Source organism: Fukomys damarensis, unplaced genomic scaffold (genome assembly GCF_012274545.1).
Source record: "Fukomys damarensis isolate Sample0158 unplaced genomic scaffold, DMR_v1.0_HiC HiC_scaffold_1, whole genome shotgun sequence".
NCBI classification, from domain to species: domain Eukaryota; kingdom Metazoa; phylum Chordata; class Mammalia; order Rodentia; family Bathyergidae; genus Fukomys; species Fukomys damarensis.
Window position 1 is genome coordinate 34,238,311 of NW_022900913.1, and position 17,256 is coordinate 34,255,566.

The 17,256-nt window shown below is 35.1% G+C and overlaps 1 protein-coding gene across 1 annotated transcript in view; it reads left to right on the forward strand.

Moving 5' to 3' along the window:
- The window catches only part of Nnt (nicotinamide nucleotide transhydrogenase), a 112,434-nt gene extending 95,842 nt beyond the window's left edge, over nucleotides 1–16,592 (forward strand). The window contains exons 20-22 of the mRNA XM_010629907.3: nucleotides 12,642–12,760; nucleotides 13,956–14,071; nucleotides 16,220–16,592. Coding sequence (XP_010628209.1) covers nucleotides 12,642–12,760; nucleotides 13,956–14,071; nucleotides 16,220–16,369 — 385 coding nt within the window. The 3' untranslated portion in view covers nucleotides 16,370–16,592. The remainder of the gene's footprint in view (nucleotides 1–12,641; nucleotides 12,761–13,955; nucleotides 14,072–16,219) is intronic.
- The last annotated feature ends 664 nt before the right edge of the window (nucleotides 16,593–17,256 follow it).

Sequence of the window (17,256 nt, forward strand, 5' to 3'; positions counted from 1 at the left end):
CATATCAGTGTGTGAAGACTGTTAAAAGCCAGTGTGCTTCATGTGCTTTGTAAAGCCCTTTTCCGGCATTTCATTATAGATGTCATTCCTTAGAAACTCCTCTCACAGGAATTCCAATAGCCTGAGGAAGAAACTTTCACTGGATGGAGCCAGTGTTGCTAATATCAGGAGGATTTTTTTTTCCAGTTTTAGTATTAGCTTTAATAAACTCTCTAGTTTTTTCAGTGAGATTCATGTAAACATAGCAAGTATAAATATGATTTCATTTCATAATCATATTTTTCTGTATCTTGCTTATAATTTTCATTTTATGGTGTTTCGTAGGGCTTGCATTCCAAGAGATAGTCAACAATATCATTAAAGTTAGTCATGCAGAAAGGTGAAGTTATATATAATTTTTAACTCCATCTCGATGGTATGCCAAAATATAATTTTCTAGAACATTATTCAAAATTGAATTTTAATTTTTCCTCTGATATCAGTCTTCATAAGTCCTGTTGATTATTTGAGAAGTAAAAAAATGTCAGCAGTCATACATTTTTTTAAAATCTCTGGGTTTGGGTCACTATTAGAAAAGCCAGATTTAGGCACGATCTATAATTAATCTCAGAGTGGAAAGTGTAGGATTGTGGTCTGGTGCTGTGGAGGACTGCCTGTATGTTTGACTGTGCTGTTTCTCCTGATCTTCTGTAGACAATTTATCTCTTTGAATGGCTTCAGTGTCACAGGCCACACGGGTAAATGGAAAATGTGACTCTAGGCTGTCAGACATTTCCTCATTCACAGAACAAGGTCAGTTTTTCTGTATTAGAAAAATGGTATCCCTGACATGTTTTCATAAGCTCTTGGACTTTCATAATTTTTTTTCTGAAGAAGGGAGAAATATGGATGAATCCTAAATGTCAGAACCATGTTCAGTCCTTTTTCACTTTGCCTCCAGTAAAGAAAAGTACAAATTATTCCCTAATTCTGGCTCTTGGAAAGTTCTAGGATTTTTTTTTTTCACTTGCAATTGTATAAGTAACTTTAAAGTACTGCTTCTAAGAAGTTTCACAGTTTTTAGAAAACTCAATGAATATTCTTCTGCTATGAAGCCTTGTCAGAAAGATTGATTCCATGACCTTTCTTATTAATCAGGTTTGTGGACAGCATCTGCCTTATCAGGGAGATTTTTTTTCTCTTCATTACTATGTTTCTCTTCACATGATGAGACCTACCCAGCTAGTTTTGGCTTTTTCATTGCTGAGGATAATTTAGGTAATATTTACCATGATGACCTCATGTTTTGGAAGGTGCTTTATGAAATGGATTTGCTAAAATTACTTTAAAGAACTTTCTTGTTGTTTTAATAAATGGCATATATCTGTCAGTTCTAAATTCTGATGGGTATGTGATAAACTGGACAAACTTGCCTTTTTAGTTAGTCTGTCATATTTTCCAAAGGTGAAGTACATAATTAAATGTAAAAAATACATTTGAATTGGATCTAGTAACTTTTTTTCTTCTGGGTTTGTGTGTACTAGACAAATGTCCTGTCACTGAGCTACAACCTCAGCCCCTAGTAACAACTTCTTGTGTTGGAATGGAGAGTGGAGCATTGCCGCATGCAAGCATAGGATGCGAAAGGTTCTTGAGAGATTCCTTATTGCAGCTACAGGGGAATTCCAGCCTGTTTTGTGACAGAACATTGTGTAAATATATTTGGTATAGTTTCTTTTTTTTTTTTCTCCCTATGGTACTGGTTGTTGAACCCAGGGTCTCACACTGAGCTAAATCCCCAGACCTTCTTAATTTTTAAAAATTTTGAGACAGTGTCTTGCTCAGTTGTTGTGTTGCCTGGGCTGGGCCAGAACTTGTAATATTCCTAACTCAGCTTCCCAGAGTGCTGAGATTATAGCTGTGTACCACCATGCTCAGTTTGGTATAAAATTTTTTTTCCTCGTTGAGTTTATTGGTACATTTCCCCTTGTCTCTGTGCTCCCTTTACCCCTTCCTCCCCTCCCCATTTACAAACATTTTATTTCCATTTTTTCATTTTCTCCTGTTTTTTTCCTTTCCCTTATTACCTTTCCCCTACCCTTCCACTTTCCCTACACCTTTAGCCCTTTTCTTCCTGTTTCACATTGTCAATTATTTCGTTAGGATCTTATGTACTATTATAGTTTATTCACACCAGAGAAACTGGTATTTACACATGTGTGACTTATTTATTTCACTTAGGAGTATATGGTGTAGTTGTTAATAGAGTTCCTGCCTTCATTAGCAGTTGGTTGGTGGATCTTGAAGGTCCATTTTCAGCAATAAGGTGGTGATTTTTCTCTACTTTGGACCTGGAATCTCTCTTATGAGGCTATGAAGTATAGCCCTGCCCTGATAAGGATGCAGGGTGGTGGTTGTGGATGTTTCATGGAACATTTTTATCTTGGGGGGCAACCTAATACTTAAGGGTCCAGCTTATGACTAGGTGTACTTCTCACAGAAAACTTGTTTATGCCCTTTTGGTTCTTACCTGACCTGTGTCAAATTTATTCCTATCAAGATAGTCACTCTCTAGGAGACTGCTGACAAAAGAAGAGTGAGGTTTAGAGGTTCATTCATGGGAGATACAAAAGAGCAACATATCAAAATGCAGGAATAACAGAAGTGGCTATTTCTTGCAGCCCAGAGAGAAGGATACAGATGGGTACCAGTGGGAAGGTTGGAGGGGGAACATGTCATGATCAGCCAGTGGGTAGGAAACAAGAGTGAAAAAGGACTTGCTGGGCAAAATTTTTATTGGGGTCCTGGGCAGTACTGCGGCTCTTCCTCTGTGAGGAGTTCTAGCTGATGCATTTAGAGAAAGCTAGCAGGTGTCTGAGGGGCTGCCCTGTGGCTTCAGAAAGGCCATACAAGATGTGTGTGTAAATTGGATACTTCAGAAAGGTTGTATCTGTGTGTCCCCTAGGTGGGTGGTTGTCTGAGGCAGATATCTAGATCACGCATAGGAGGAGGAGGAGAAGGAGGAGGAGGTGGCAGTTGAACAGCAGGTATCTGGGTGACCACTGGAGATGGAGGCAGAGACTGGGAACTTGGAAGCGACTAAGCTATGCTTCTTGTGTGAGACAGCTAACACTATATTCAAAGTGGATGCTGAGGCAATATAAAATTACAAGTGTTCTCTGCAATGGTTTTACTGGTTTATAAGAATATATGACTTAAACAGAGGGAGCAGTAAGTAGAGTTTCACAAACTGAGCCCTTGTTTTACTTTTCCATTTCATTTTTCTAATTTATTAATGCCCTAAGAAGGTGTAACATATTTAGGAAAATTATGGAGTGATGGAATTGAAAAGGCAGAATTCGAAAATGCTATCAATATACATTTTCCTTAGTTTAATTTGACTTTAAAATATAAAAAGCAACAAAATAAGGGAAATTAACCCTTTGAATATCCTGAGTATGGAAGTGAATTTGGCATAGTGACTCCAAAAATGTAAAACTGAATAGTTGAATGTTGTAAAGAAATTTTTTTTAAATAATATGGAAATCCTTGTCAGTATTATATTAGCAAAGGGCAGCAAAATAAAAAAAAATACTTTAAATACTTTAGAAAGGAGTCCAGTGGTCCCTGTAGTATTTTGTGTGTCATTGTTGAATTGAAATACTCAATTAAATAAGCCATTCTTAATGGTTTATTGCTGAACTAGGTCTGAATATTTCCTTCATACCAAAAGAAAAATGTGATTTATTTGGATAGTTGTAGTAGGATCCACGTGCTGAACATTTTGTATACTTTAATAGCCCCACATCTAAGAACAACTGCTGTTAAGCCACCTTAGTGAGGACATATTGTCTCGATGGTTTGTGATCATGGAAATTCATATTGTTGTGTCCCCTTTTAAACATGTGGTATTGGATATCTAATGTGAGGTTGCAAAAAATTCTTCAGAATTGGGCTTATGTCATCATGTATTATAAGAGAAACTTGAAAAAACCTTGAGTTGCTTTTTCCCCACACTTGAATAGTTCTTGGGTATACCCTTACTTACTTGATTCTTTCTTGATTAATTAAAAAACCTCTGAAGATCTGGTTGTTTCATTCCAATAGATTTTTCCACATCTTTTGAGCTGTGCCTGGGTTTAATGACTGAGGCCTGAAATTTTTATTTGAAATTGTTCCATGAAAGACTATGATTTTCTTATTTGAGAGAGGAAGAGAACAAAAAGTGTTGGGTTTTTCTTACTTCCAGATATTGAAGAGATTACTCTAACTTGAATGATAGCATTTATTGTATCTGTCAAATGAAGCAAGAATACTCTTTTTGACCTAATAGTATCTGTTGAATGGTTAAAATGGCTTTTTGTAATTTGACTCTATGACTGTAAGTGTGTTTTTGAATATTATTTATTACCAAGTTTCCAGTAAGTCCAATGCTCATGATGATTTTTATTAATGTTCAGTCTACATTGACTGTATAAATTTTCTAGTCTTTTGAAGGAGATGCAAGTAAAAAACTTCTGGCCTTTATTGGATTATTTTGATATTTATTGCAATTTCAAGTTAAAAATTAGAAATACAACCCAGAAAGTGTCAATATTAAACCAACATTTGTTTTAGTGTGCAAACATATGCATCTTTATATAAGTCACTAGAAATGTGTATTAATTTGACAGATGCAAATGAGTACGTTACAAAATGTATTTGAATAGCATACTGTACTTACAGTATACATTTATTGAATGTGTATGTCTGTCAGGTGATGGTCTGAAGCACTTTGTGTGGAAAACTATGTACATGGACTGTTTCACTTAAGTTTTACAATAATCCTTCAAAGAGGTTTTGTTAGCAATCTCGTTGTACACACGAGGTAACTGAAGAGCATAGGAGTAAATTGTTCAGATACTGTGGCAATCTAGAATTCTTAACTGCAATTGTACTCTATTTCCTTGAATTCTTTCTCTGAAAAGAAATGGAAAACTTATGAGTCATTGCACCTTTGAGGACACGATATTGTTTAAAGCCCCTCCCCTTTTGTTACTTAATGCCTGGAGTAGAGCGGTAGATACTGTGGGAACTAAAAAATGTGATGTTGTTCCTGTACTCAAGGAGCTTCCAGGTGAAGGAGCATAATTATTAGGGTGTGGTATGGTAGGCAGGAGACAAATAGCATCCTGGGAGCATAGAAGATAGTTTTGTGATCTCACTTTACTAGTTATTTTCCTTTGATAGAATCTTGTCAGGGTCAGGAATAGCTGACTCTGTTTCTTTAAGTTTGTGTTTAATAAAGGATGATTTCCATGGTCCAAAGGGATGCACTAAAAGGCTGGTAAGCTTTGCATGTTGGGATTCTAGATATTCTTCATGTGATGATGGAACACTGATGAACTTCTTTGGCCACTGGTTCTTGGAAATTGTGGGTCATGGACAATCTTTGTCTAATATAATTAATTGTAATATGTCGGAGATTAGCCAGTTACATGGGCCAGAACTGTTACAAACTCATCAACATGCATATTTATTTTTACAATTTGCGTGTGCTCTGTTATTTCTCTTGAAACATTGGCATTCTCTTTTAATAGTCTAGCATGTATTTTTCTCTTAGAGCTTTAAAGTTTGTAAACAGATGTAAAATGATCTGTCCTTTGGGATATCTGGCATTACACGATAGTTAACATTGTGATTATTTACCCTTTACAACTAGCCAAACAGAAAAATTGTCTTTACGCAGTCTGTAGCAAATCAAGACATTAGAGTAAGAAGTAACATATATAGATGTCTTTTATTTCTAACTTGGTCCAAGCTGCCTCTGATAAGACATAAAGATGGTAGCCAGATGGATTAATTTAAAGATGACAAAGGCAGTATTATAAACAAATAAATTGAAATGAAACAAAAATCATGAAGTCAAGAAAGGATAGAAAATCAAAATCCAGGAGTGCATCACAAAATGTATATTGGGTTATTCAGCTAAAATAGAAACCATAGTTTTGGAAATTTTGGACTAGAAAGGAAAGTTTGTGGTAGGCTAAGTAATGGACCCCCAAAATATCAGCATCATAATCATACATACCTTACATGTTACTTTGTATGGTAAAAAAAAAGACTACATAGATTTTTTTTAAGGTGATGAGGGTTTTAAAATAGATTATCCAGGATTATTTGGATTGGTACAGTGTTATCACTAGGGTCCTGATAGGAGGGAGAAAGAAAAGTCTAAATCAGAGAAGGAATATAACAGTGGAAGCAGGAGTTGAAATAGTGTTGTCAAAGACAAGGAATTGGGGCAAACTCCAGAAGGTAGAAAAAAGCGAGGAACAAGTTTTCCCTTAGAACCTTGAGAAGAAACATGGTCCTGCCAACACCTGGATTTCTAAGTCACGGAAACTGATTTTGGATTTCTGACATTGAGAACAGTGTTGCTTTGACATACTAAATTTGTTTCTCACAGTTTGTTACTGTAGCAGTATGGAACTCACACAGACCTTAACTATCATTTAGTACATATTCTTAGTTCTTTCTTAAATTTAACTAACCAGATTTTGCGAAGAAGAAAAGGCCTAGGAGAAACAGGAAACAATTACTGATGATCAGAAGGTTGGAAGATTTTAATCTCATTAAGTTTATTGGTACATTTTAGGTATACAGTACAGTTACATTCATTATTGGGATCTTGTACCTTTACATGACAGGTCTTGGTTCTCATTTTTCCCCCTTATCCCTGCCCTCCCTTCACCCTCTGCTCCCTTCCCTATTTACAAATACTTTATTTCCATTTTTCCATTTTCTCATATTTTTTCTTTTCCCTTATTTCCTTTCCCCTACTCTGCCCATTTCCCCTACACCTTTAGCCCTTTTCTTCCTATTTCACATTGTCAATTATACCATTAGGATCTTCTTTACGAGTGTAGTTTTTCATACCAGAGAAACTATTCAGTATTTACACATATATGACTTACTTATTTCATTTGAGTATATCCTCAATATGCATCCACTTTCCTATGAATGACTCTTAATTTCTCATTCTTTGTGGCTGAGTAGTATTCCATTTTAATAGAAAAACCACATCTTTATCCAGTCTCTGACTGATGGGTAAATGAGCCGTTTCCAACCCTTCTCCATTGTTGGTAGGAGTGCAGATTGGTGCAACCACTATTGAAATCAATATGGAGATACCACAAGGAATTAGGACTAGAGGTTCCATTTGACCCAGCCATCCCTCAGCTAGGTAGGTATCTTTCCAAAAGAATTAAAAGAATCATACCACAGTGTTATATGCACACCCATGTTTATAGCGGCACAGTTTGCAAGATTAACTCTTAATATCTGAAATAACGCATGAATAATATGAAAGGCATTTAGTACCACAAGATTGAGGTACAGCCACGATACCAAGTTGCTCTGGAAATCCTGGGTTCACCTGAACTGCTTCCCTTTCTTATTAGTATTAACCATTAGATGGGATCCTTCTCACTCCTCTCGTAAATGAGGGCTGTCTCAGATGCCGTACTGTCCTGATCGTAACCACTGATCGTGTCCACTGCCAACCCCTTTGCAGTTACAAGTAAAGTACTCTTGAGTCCATTTGGGACAGAATTAGTGGTGTATATCTGCTCCACTTATGAGCATTTCTCTCTCTCCCTCCCCCTTTCTCTTCTCCCTTTCTCTCTCCCTCTCCCTTGCACATGCTAAGCAAGTGCTGTACTACTGAGCTACATCCTCCTTTTAAATGAATTATTACTACACCGAAATGAGGTTTACCTTTTCTAGATCTGCTTTTTCTTGCTGCTTCTGTTATTATACATTTACCCTCGGTTTATTCAGCTATCCCCCCTTGGCAGAAAAGGTTCAAAGTCCCAAATTAAAGGCTATGATGTTTTTTATTCCTAAAATCAAACAATGATTAACCTTCCATTTATCATGTCTTCTTTTCCCAAGATTATGGCAATCAGTAGGCTTAGGATTTGGTACGACTCAGCCATAAAGAATGAGAAGTTAGAGTCATTTATAGTTAAATGAATACATATTGAGGCCATACTCTGAAGTGAAATAAATAGGACACACGTGTATAAATACTGAATCATTTCTCTGGTGTGAAAATTTAAAAGAGTAAATAAAGTTCAAATTGTATAATTGATAATGTAAAATAGGAAGAAAGGGGCTGAAGAAGTAGAGGAAGTGGGAAGGGTGGAGAAAGGAAAGAAGGGAAAAGAAAGAATATGTGAAAAGGAAGAAAATGGAAACAAAGTCTTTGTAAATAGGGAAGGGTGGAGGAGGTGAAGGGAGGGTAGGGGAATGGGGGAAGAGTAAGAATCACGATACATCATGTGAAGGTATAAGATCCCAATGATGAATGTAACTGAATTGTATACCTAAAATGTACCAAGACTTAATAATAGTAATAATACAAAGAATATGCTCCTATAGCCACGTAACTGAGTCTCAGCCAATCATAGAAGCTGAACTCCTGTCAACAGAGGATGAAAGTTGCCAAAACATGAGCAGGCAACCCCACACTGCAGCCAATCAGGTTGTTTATAATGTTTTTTTTCATATGTGTCCTTTCTTTTTCTTTTGCTATAAATATAATCTGTATATGTAGTAGAGTGAAACCTTCTGAGCTATCTTTTGTCAGGACTATACATTTCTCCCATTTGTCTGTCTCTGAGGTATATCCTTATAATAACTTGGGAAACATCAGTAAAAGGTTTCTCTGATTTTTGTGAACAAGATCTGATTAATTATAACTATTGGTAACAACCTGGAACTTGTGAATGGTGCCTGGAGTGGAGGCAGTCTTGTGAGAGTGAGCCCATAAACTTTGCTTACCTGTACTTACTCTGGGTAGAAGGGGGATTGAATTGGATTATAGGACACCCAGTTGATATCTGGGGAAGTGGAGAAGTAATGGTTGTGCAGAAAGGCTCATGACAGAAGGATTGTGGGTAGAAGTAGTATCAGGCCACCCCTAGTAATTTTTCAGAATCAACTTTCCCAGAGTTTAAAAAATGCTTGTAAATGTTTTGCTTTGGGATAGATAGGGTGTGTACTAGCAGGCATTTTTCTTCTATTTGTTGTTTGTCCATGCAAGTACCTAATGTCTTTTTTACTTTAAAGCTTTTAGCACTTTTGAAACTTTCTGGGCATCTCCATCATTCTAAAGGACATTATAAATTGGATTCCTGAGACAGAACACCTTCCTATCACCTTATTTAACCCATCCCAGAATAGAGAAGTCTTTCTGGCACAGTCTTGGCTTATAATAATAGCTTGTTAGTATTATTTGGGAATTCTGAGTTAGAGTGAGTAACGTGCCCAGGCTCACACAACTGATTAACTTGAGCTGTTAACAAAAGTACTTCTCAAGTCACAACTACACTGCCTGTTTGTATGATAAGAGTTCAGACTCTTTAGGCAGAAAGACCTGAGTTTACACTGTACACATAAATGCATATAATTATTTTTCAATTTAAAAAGTACTTCAGTTTGAATTCAGTCTTTTTTCATTTTCTGATACTGGCAGTTGAAATCAGGTCCTAGCGCTTGCCAAGCAAGCATAGTGCCACTGAGCTACATCCCCAATCTCTTGAATTTCCATCTTCACTTACAAAAATAAAATTTGTGTAAACTACGTAGCACATCTTATAGTCAGTATTAGCTATATTCTAAAATACATATCAGATACATGTCTTAGTATACATTCTATCTTTTCTTTTTGATGGACATAAGAGTGTAGCTATAAAGTCTAGTTTATTTAACTAAGTACTGTACTGAGTTTGAATCAGCTGCCCTACATTTCACTTCTAGATTGAAATTGTTAAAGTTGTAGGGATAGGATGAAATAATATGTGTGAAATCACTTTCTAATATGTTTCATAATATAAAACCATAAAGTGTTAATTTATTTTAAGTGAAAAGCTATTTTTTTACTATAAAAGCTGTACAATCCATATAAAATTCATAATTGTACTTTTAAAGAATTAATAAATTAATTGCCCATTGTACTTCTTCTCGAGGTAACTTTCATTTCAGTTTTTTCTTAAAATATAAATTGATTATTTTGAAAAGTTCAGTGATCCCAGGCAGATATTACATAGATACAAGTTTAATTAAAGGGAACAATTTGTCACTTGATTTGTACAATCAAGGTACAAATCTTTTTCCCTCAATTATAAACACCCCAAGAATTCAGGCTCTTCATGAGTTTTAAAAATATAGAAGGCCATTTCTCATTATCTGAACAAAATAAATGACCATCTGATAGCTCTGTTCCGATTTGCTTTTGGGGACGGGTCAATACCCATACTCTTTAATCTTTTCCCAAAAGGCCCGTGTTAAAAGCAGGGAGTCCTGGTGTAGCAGACATTTGTGTGAAAAGTAACAGTTCATTTCAAGTGACTTTAATTTTCTGTGAACCAGCTATGTGTTGTGGTGGCCATAAGTGCTAATTTAGACTTAAGCTTTACCAATAAAAGATCTTAGGATATGATTTTCTTTCTATGTTTTGTGCATCTAGGGTATGTCCACTTTCTTTGTATTCAAAGTTTGTATTAAAATGTTTGGGGTCCAAGAATTAAGCAAGATATTGATAGTGTTGGAACCCGCAACTAGGAGAGCAGTAGGTCAGGAAGTACTGCCATTCTTGAACAGGTGAGAGAATTGAGGATAGTTTGTTTAGTAGGCATCCTCAAGTCAGCTGAAAGGAACCCACACATAAAAGTGGGAGTAGATTCATTATTGTTCTAAATGGTAACACCACAGACCTTGGAAAACAGTGAGATGGGCCTTCTCTTTGGCTTAAAATTATGTCTTTATACATATATATATATATAATTTATTTTTCTTTGGGTCTTTATTTTATATATGAATATATATCACACATAGTATGTGGACACAGACATATATCTATATATTTAAGATGAGGTTTTGAGTGGATACTACACTATAAATTATTAACTATAATATATATTATATTATAGTGTAGTATTAAATATAGTATAAAAGTATATAGTATAGTATTAAATATAGTATAAAATATACTATTATACTTTAACACTATGAAGGAAGATGGGGAAATAGATTGAGTAAAGATATGCTAGGTACAAGGTCCTAATAACATCAGTGAAGTGGACATTATATACCAGAAACATGAACTAAGATTAATAATATCAATAAGAATGAAAAGAGGGAAAGGAGAACTAGAGGGATGGCTAGGGAAAAGGAGGGAAAGTGATTAAGAAAAGAAGCTGTATTATGTACAGGTTCCAACTTCCCAAGATGATTGTAAAATGCAAGTACTGCAAACATATACTAATAAAATAAAAATTATACATAAAGATTAACATTAGACAAAATTAAAAAATACATTTCCCCTTCTCCTTTGAAGCTTTACTTCCTAAGGGGAAGTGGGAAGGGCAGGGGAAAAGAAAGAAGGGAATGGAATTAATACAAGAAAAAGAAAAAATGGAAACAAAGTCTTTGTAGATAGGGAGGGGTGGAGGGGTTGAAGGGAGGGCAGGGGTATGGGGAAAAAATAAGAACCAAGATGGATTATATAAAGGTGCAAATTTCCAATGATGAATGTCATTATATTGTATGACTTAAATGTACCAATAAAATTAATTTAAAATTTGAAAAATATAAACAAAAGAAATATATAAAATGCATTTCTTCATTGAATTTATTTACTCCTTCACTTTTATAGAACCTTTCTTATGTGCCAAGTGCAGAGAGATAAATAGTGGGCAAGAGGTTGGATTAAAAAGTTCAGCCAGGAGTGTGCTGTGTGCCTGTAATCCCAGCACTCTGGGAGGCAGTGACAGAAGGATCATGAGTTCAAGCCCACCCAGAGCAACTCAGTGACTTAGTAAGACCCTATCCCAAAATTAAAAATAAAATAGGCTGAGAATATAGCTGAGTACAAAAGCCTTTGGTTCATTCCCCGATACTGGTGAAACAAAACCAAACTTTAGAGATTCTCTTTTTGTATGTCTGAAAGAAATTGTTTGATGATTCAATTTCCTTTACCTTAAATGTGGAGCTCTTTTTGTGTATTACCCACTCAGTCTTTTTAATCTTCCCAGTGTGTTACTATCACATTTATTGTGTGATGTGGATTATGGTTTATATTATTCTCTGAAAGATTGTAGGTCTTTAACGTCATATATATGATAATACTTTATTTTCCTATCTTTGAATATAGAGGTTAAAGTTGAATGTGGAGACAGTTTTTGGTAGAATAAAGTTGATTTTTCATTGGAAATATTTAATTGCAGGTTCACTTAATACGTTTTTAAAGATTCAAGATTTATTAGACAATACCAGGAGAGAACATGATGCTTTTAAACATGAGGATGTTCATTTATTAATATTGTTGGATGTTCATTACACTTAAGACATATGGATAAGTCAGGTTTGAAAGTTACACTTTACTTTTATGAGGGAAGTTATAGTATGTGTTTACTAAGACATCAAACTTCCAAATTCAGTATTTGTAGATTGACTATATATCTGGACTTATTCTACTTCTGCTTGTAGAGATCAGATAGTACTAGGAGAAAGCAGAGGTGCCAAGAACAGAGTGTGCAGATTTGGAGGTGATACTGGAGTGCTTGTACATTTTGGCCCATCAAGTAAGGCCAGCTGTTCATGTGTTTCATGTCTAGGTTTGGAGTTCACCCAGTTGCAGGCCGAATGCCTGGTCAACTTAATGTGCTGCTGGCTGAGGCTGGGGTGCCATATGACATTGTGTTGGAAATGGATGAAATCAACCATGATTTTCCAGGTAGGTGATGGTGAAGTTTAAATATTTGTAGTGTGAATAAAGTGATGTTAGACTTAGAGCATAAATTGTACAATCAGTGATGACTTAGATGAAAAGCAGTTATCATTTAAAATTAAGTAAGTGAAAGACACTGCTGAATAAGGTGGAAAATATTTGTGAGTGGCATTGTTAAATTTCGTTCCTCTGTGAATAACTGAAGTATGGTGAAAATGTGGTACATAGGTGAATCTGAGATCTGGGAAGACTTTGCTTTTGACTCTGGGTTCTGATGCCCAGGAACTTGTACCTTGAACTAGGTACTTGACTTCAGGCTCTTCATTTACAGAAGTGCTTCTGTTGATTTTTGTTAATCTCAGGTTTTTATTGGTTTTCCATTGAACCAATTCATGACCAGTGAAGTAATATTCTTTTCTTTTTTAAAGTACTAAGACTTTCTGAGATAAGGTGCTGTACATTATAGCTACCATGGGTAGATGCTGAATAGAGATGACATTTGGCCCAAGATCATGTTTGTTAAAATTAGACCAATTCCCTTTGGCAAGTATCCACTGTAAACTTGAAAAACACTGTTTATTAGGAAAAAAATAATGAAATCGCTTGTATGTCTAGAAGCACATGGCACTTTTGGCAACATCCTAAGCTAGTTTAAATTATAGTTCTTAAAAAGAAAAAGTTTAGTTTATTTTAATTTTATATCCCCTTTTAAATTTCACTATTGCTAAATCATATGTAAAACCAGCCAGTTCCAGGAATTATGGACACATCTTTAATACAGTACAGATTTGTAGAGCATTGTTATTTAAACATTAGATCAAATATTAATTGGTCATTTAAAAAGTTAATAACAGACACAAACCTTTTAAAATAACATGGCTAGCAAGGTAATGTGGGGATAAAAAAGGAATTATAAAGTCAAATTAGGTAGATCCATTGGTGGGGGGGAAGACAAAATAATGCGTGTTCTAATCAGGATGGTCAGGTTCAATGAAGCACCTGCAGCTGCTTTTTAGTTATGGGACATTGTCTCAATTGGCCTAACCTCTCTGATAAGCCATTTCTACAGGGCCTGGCACAGGTGAGCTTTTGTTATTGTTATTATTCTAAAGGCAGATACTTATTTGCTCAAAAAGAAGTTAAAGCGACCTCTGTATTTTAAATTTTGTTTTTTCTTTCTTCTTTTTTTTTTTTTATTTAGACACTGATTTGGTTCTTGTAATTGGAGCTAATGACACTGTTAACTCAGCAGCTCAAGAAGATCCCAACTCTATTATTGCAGGCATGCCAGTCCTTGAGGTCTGGAAATCAAAGCAGGTAAAGTTTTAGTCTTATATTTCATCTGATCACCAAAGGTTGCTTAAAATATGCACACTGAACTTTCTCATTCACTTGATGAGAATTGATGATGTCTTTTAGGAAGCACAGAAGTAAGAATATGTTTAGAGTCTGATTCCCTGTGTCCAGCTTCTCTCAGTTCTCTGGCAATCAGAGAACCAGAGTGAATGCCTCATCATGAGTAGAACCAGATGAGATTATGTGGATGAATTAACACAGTCTGTAGCAACAGCTGAAAAAATAGCTGTGAGCTTTTGAGATGACTTTGGCCGAATTCCAGATCCAGTCCGGTGAAGCAGATGGCTTCCCTCTGGGACAGTGACTCAGGATAATTGCCTTTATACACCAAGATGAACACATATTAAAAATTTTTTGAAAGGGATTTGTATGTTGTTATGATGTGTCTAGCAGAAAGGTGATTTAGAATGCAAACAATAACATGGCATAAAAAGGCAAGTTTTGCTCATAACACATTATTTCTGAAAAGAGTTAATTGCTAGATTTTGAGGAAATCAGCTTATAAATTTCCCTCTGCCTCAGCAGGTTTATATCGCTTTACCACTCCCAAGTCATGTTTGCATTTAAGAATTATAATGACATGTTTACCTTTCCCTTTAATATTTTTTCTTTTATTTTGCATCTGTAAGTTTAAAATTTAGTATTTAAGATGAGAAAGTTAGTGAGTGGATATGAAATATACTTGCTTGTATAGGAAACATCGTATCAGTGGTCAATATTTGAGAGTTTGTAGGTACTAACGTTATATAACGTGATGGATGAATACATTTTCACTGCTTCCATTTTTTTCTATCGATTATGTGTCCTGGAAAACCATAGAAAGGCTTTTCATTTCTTTAAGAACTGATTTTACATTCAGCAGGATAGCAACACCCAGGCATGCCATTATAAATGTCTATAACACATCAATATTGCCTTCACCCTTCATTGTGGGCTGAAGGAACATCCTATTGGTAACTAACTAGCTCCATACTTGAGAGAAGCTGGATTACATTTTGGAGTTTTGATAGAACTTTTTGATATAGTTTACTCAAAAGCGATAGAAAGGAATCATACCACTTCCCCACTCAACCACATTTATTTTAGGATTTATAGCAGGAGCTTATGCATTGAGTTCATTTCCTTTGGCTTACTCATAGGTGAATAAGCTAAAGGTGCTATTTTTCTGACTAGTATTAAAGACTATTATTCATAGTCTTTATGGAGAGAAGCACAAAAAAAGAAAATCACTGCAGAAAATCATTAGACAAACTATTGTTAACATGACCTTTTGCGAATGATTTGAGTATGGTTACATTTTACTGGACACGCAAGTGTAAATATCGCATTGTCTCTCTGGTGTGAGAAACTAAAAGGATAAATAAGGACAAAATGTATACTGTGAAATGGGAAGACACTGTTCAAAAGGAAAGGGAAACTGAATGGGGCAGGAAGAGTAAAGGGAAAAAAAAAAGAAAAGAACGAAATAAATGGAAACAAAATTTTCATAAAAGGGGGAAGGGTGGTTTGAAGGGAAGAGAGGGGATTGGAAGAAAAAGAGGAATCAAGATATATCATGTACAAGTACAAATTCCCTTTGAATGTGACTGTTATGTATATTAAAATTATACCAATACAATTAATTAAATTTTAAAAAGAAAAAAATAAGAAAATTAACATTTCTACAATGCAAACATACATTTAAAACTACTCCAGGTATTATTTTAAAAGTCTTTGTACTAAAGAATTAGTAGTGGTGTGTCTTTGTTCAAAGTTAGGGGAGAGGTTCTGCTGTGTTTTTGCATATAATGGATGAATATAGAGAATGTACTGTGTATTTTGAAAAGCTAAAAGAAAGGAGTTTAGATGTTTTCACCACATATATATACATGTCAGAGGAGGTGGATATGTCTAGCCTTATCCAAATACTATACAGCGTATACATGTATCAAAACATCACTCAGTACCCTATAAATACATAAAATTTTTATATCATAAAATAAATTTGAATTCAAAAGAGAAATGTACAAATTTTAAAATAGCAAGACTGCAAAACAAAGTTAGGTTGATAATGTTTGTGTGCCTAATAGGTCCTACCTAATCAGGTCTCATTTACTCTTTGGTTCCCAGGTCATTGTCATGAAGAGGTCTTTGGGTGTTGGCTATGCCGCAGTAGATAATCCAATCTTCTACAAACCAAACACAGCCATGCTTCTGGGTGATGCCAAGAAGACATGTGATGCACTGCAGGCAAAAGTTAGAGAATCGTATCAGAAATAAATAGTACAGATCACACTGGCGTCCGGGAAAGCCACCTCTTCAGTTGTAGGAACAAAGTATCAGTGTACGTGGCTGATACACCTCTGTAGAAAACCTCTTGGAAGAAGACTGAAGAAAGCCAAACCGATGGAGGGCAAAATCTCATGAGCAGTGATCCCTGGATTTAAAAAAAAGATTTAAAATTCTAAATGTTTCTCTGTGTATATATTTTTTAATCTATGAAGCAAAAGTATTTTATAGGAGGAAAAAGAACAACTTCATTTTAGATATAATCCTATTGGATTTTTAAATTACCTTTCAGTATCAAGAAATATTTTCTGAAGTTGGATGTTTAGTATTTCAGGACTTATGCTTTGGTCTGAAAAATCTTACAGTGTAAACAATGCAGGCACCTGCATTTATGTTTTCAGCAAACATGACTAATTTGAAACTTCTGTTAACTCCTGAGCTGTCTCCTTGCATTTTAGTGATCATCAAAATTGATTGTACCTGATCTATTTCAATTGTTCAAATTGTACTTCAGATTCTAGATTTCCAGGGTTTATTTTCTCACTTCTTTTTTTAATACATGAAAGGACTAGATAATCTTTCAACAATGATGGAAACAGATCATTTTCTTCATATGTTCAATGAAACATACAACTTGAAAATATTAATTATATTTTTGAAAATCCCATTTCCAATTGGAGATCTCTTTAATTTCAATCAGTTTATAATGTGTGAATTAAATACATGAGTGGCATTCAACTATCTGACTAATAAAACAAGTTTATCATGTTTTCATATGGTATAGCAATTGTCTCTGGTGAAAAATAGACTAACATTGAATAGTTTGGCTTGCTATTAAAACTGAGGGAAGAAGACTTACTACTCTGAAATAGATGAAA